We start from the raw sequence: 2,767 nt of genomic DNA on the forward strand, positions 1-2,767 counted from the left end.
CTCCAGTATGGAGACGTAAATGGACATTAAGGTTAGACTGCTGATGAAAACGTTTCCCGCACTGAACACACGGATATGGCTTTTCCCCGGTGTGGATCCTCTGGTGCGTAATAAGATGCGAAGGCCGATCAAAACCTTTCCCACACTCAGAACAGGAAAAATTCTTGTTCGACACTGTGATTTCTATAGGGGGCTTCCTACTAATAATTTTAATTACTTTTTCTGTTTCAGGAGCTGCATAAACATGTGTCCCTTCTGGCAATATTGCTCGGGGACCTTCTGATTTGATCTCAGATGGTCTGGAGAGCTTGGCAGCTGCTGTATGGGTTCGCTGGTGCTTCTTTAGGGAAGATTTGACACGGAAACTCTTCCCACAATCTTCACATTCATAAGGCTTCTCCCCTGTGTGTATCCTATAGTGCCCATGTAAATGTGATTTGATACTAAATCGTTTTCCGCAATCGGGACAGCCATATGGTTTCTCTCCACTATGAACTCTTAGGTGGACGTTTAGATTGGACTGCTGGTCAAAGCATTTCCCGCATTCAATACATGGATATGGCTTTTCTCCCGTGTGGATCCTCTGGTGTTTAATTAAGTTGGAACGGCGATCAAAACTTTTCCCACATTCAGAACAGGGATAGTGTCTTTTTGATACAATAGAACCTACTTGGGAGCTACTGCTGGGCATTTTCTCATCAGCCTGAGAAGCTCGTATCAGCTCCAGGAATAACCCCTGCCTTTTTCTGGATTTGACCTCCACTGGTTCAGAAATTTGGGGATCAAAGAACACATCCCACTGTGTTGGTTCCTGAAGTTGCTCTGCTCCAAACTCTTCCTGATGAATTTTTTTTCTGGTGGGCAGGTTTTCTGCAAGAACAAAGATAAACAAAGTTTTGAAGACAGAGACAAAAGAAGTACAGTCTTGGTTTCAATAGGAAGATCCTGGTAGTTAATCTGTGTAATGCAAAATTATCCTTGCCAGCAACATAATGACAACAAATGATATTGGCACAGACATTTTTTTTGGCAATCATTAAAAAAATAAGTAAGGTCTGCAGGAGCTGCCAACATATAAACGGAAATAACTTTTCCTAACTTGACTTTCCAGCTCACTCCAGACCAGTGGCCTTGGGTGCATGAAAGGTTGGTAACTACAGTTCAAAAATATCTAAGATACAAGAATGGGAAAGGATGGCCACTAATGGTTGAAAGGACCTCCCAAGAATTCTTAAGAGCATGTTCATTCATTTGTTTTTTTCTGGGAGGCAGACTTTCTGCAAGGAAATCAAAGATAATCTGTTTTGAAGACAGAGGCAAAAGAAGTAACAAGGGAGTGGCCAGCAAAGCCAGAAAAGGAAAAAAAATGTGGATTTGGTTTCAATACCAAACTTTGAATTATTCCTTAACATTCTTTAATTATGGGAAAAAATACCATTATTTGGGATTCAGGCCTGAAATGCGATATGACAGTTTGATTTCTAGGCCATTTAATTCACTATCAGTAGTCCTCAACCTATGACTGGTCCTAATGACAGTTCAAATTTATGACAGACTTCAAGAAAGGTAATAATGACCCATCCTCAAAGTTGCAACTGTTACACACACACACACATACTATTCTACCCCACAGTCACGATTGTATTTTGGCTGCTTTTCAACCGGGTTACATTTACAACAGCTTGCAGAGGCCCACAGTCAGGTTTCTAAACATTTGGCCTGAAATACTTGGCTAATTCAGTTAAACCACCATTCTTTCTTCACCTATTTTTAGTATGCCTTCTCATTTATTTATTTTGGAAAATGTATATAGCTGCCTACTCACTCACAGTGACTCTAGGCGGCTTACAGAAAATAAAAACACAATGTAGAAAGAATATAATAGAGAAAAATAAAATGATAATATAACCCCTCGCTCCCCCTCAGCGACAACACCCCCCCCCATATCAGCCATTTAATGGGCTCCATCCCACTGGCAAAATGGCATCTTCAGGGCCTTACAAAATGGCACCTTCAAGGCCTTACAAATGGCATCTTCAAGGCCTTACAAAAGTGTCAGAGTGTGGGGTCCAGTCTAATTTCTGAAGGAATAATATTCCAAAGGGAGGGAGCCTCATGGAGAAGGCCTTTCTTCTGGTCCCGCCAGATGTACCTCCTTAGGGGATGGGACCTGCAACATTCCTTGCCTCCCTGCTCGAGTGGGTTGGGTGGATGTGACCGGCAAGAGACGGTCCCTGAGATAACCTAGTCCCAAGCCATGAAGGGAACTATCAAAAATGAACAGTACAGTACAAAAATACCTCACTTCAGCTGACATTCTAGATTCAGAGATAATAACAAGGATGGAAAATAGGTGGGAAAAATGAATTGCGGTGGCACTGGAATATTTTCAAGAACACTGGGAAATTGCTCGGCTACCCCCCAGGAATGCCAAATAGGCATGGCCTGCAGGAAAACTGAATGTTCTGCATTTCTTGGAATATTCGGTTCCAGAAGGCTTATGTTTTGCTCATTCAAAATGAACCCAGATCTGTCTTAACAGTGTCATCTGTCCTCTTTCTTCCCACTGTCATCTTCCCAGGTGGCTTCAAAAACTCAAAACCCCTAACCCTAACAGCTCACCTGGAGAAGAATCCCTCAGATGACTCCTTTTCTCAGACTCCTGAATCATCCCATCTCTTCCGATCTGGAAGATCATGTCAGATTCACCATTACGGAGGCAGTCATATGGATATTGGGGTGGCAATTCTAAAATAAGGAAAAAAGT

General features: G+C 42.1%; 1 protein-coding gene and 1 long non-coding RNA gene across 2 annotated transcripts in view; both read right to left on the reverse strand.

The window, feature by feature from the left end:
• Position 1: 1 nt before the first annotated feature.
• On the reverse strand, positions 2-837 carry LOC114923703 (zinc finger protein 2 homolog; the record flags this gene model as incomplete). Its single annotated transcript, XM_029287023.1, has 1 exon — positions 2-837. A coding segment is annotated over exon 1 (690 nt), but the record flags the coding sequence as incomplete, so codon positions are not given.
• Positions 838-2,611: 1,774 nt separating this feature from the next.
• Positions 2,612-2,767, reverse strand: part of LOC107300606 — a 2,791-nt gene continuing 2,635 nt past the window's right edge. The window contains exon 3 of the long non-coding RNA XR_001549229.1: positions 2,612-2,748. This is a non-coding gene — a long non-coding RNA (uncharacterized LOC107300606). The remainder of the gene's footprint in view (positions 2,749-2,767) is intronic.

Source organism: Protobothrops mucrosquamatus, unplaced genomic scaffold (genome assembly GCF_001527695.2).
Source record: "Protobothrops mucrosquamatus isolate PMUCROS unplaced genomic scaffold, P.Mucros_1.0 scaffold7623, whole genome shotgun sequence".
In the NCBI taxonomy this organism is placed as follows: Eukaryota; Metazoa; Chordata; class Lepidosauria; order Squamata; family Viperidae; genus Protobothrops; species Protobothrops mucrosquamatus.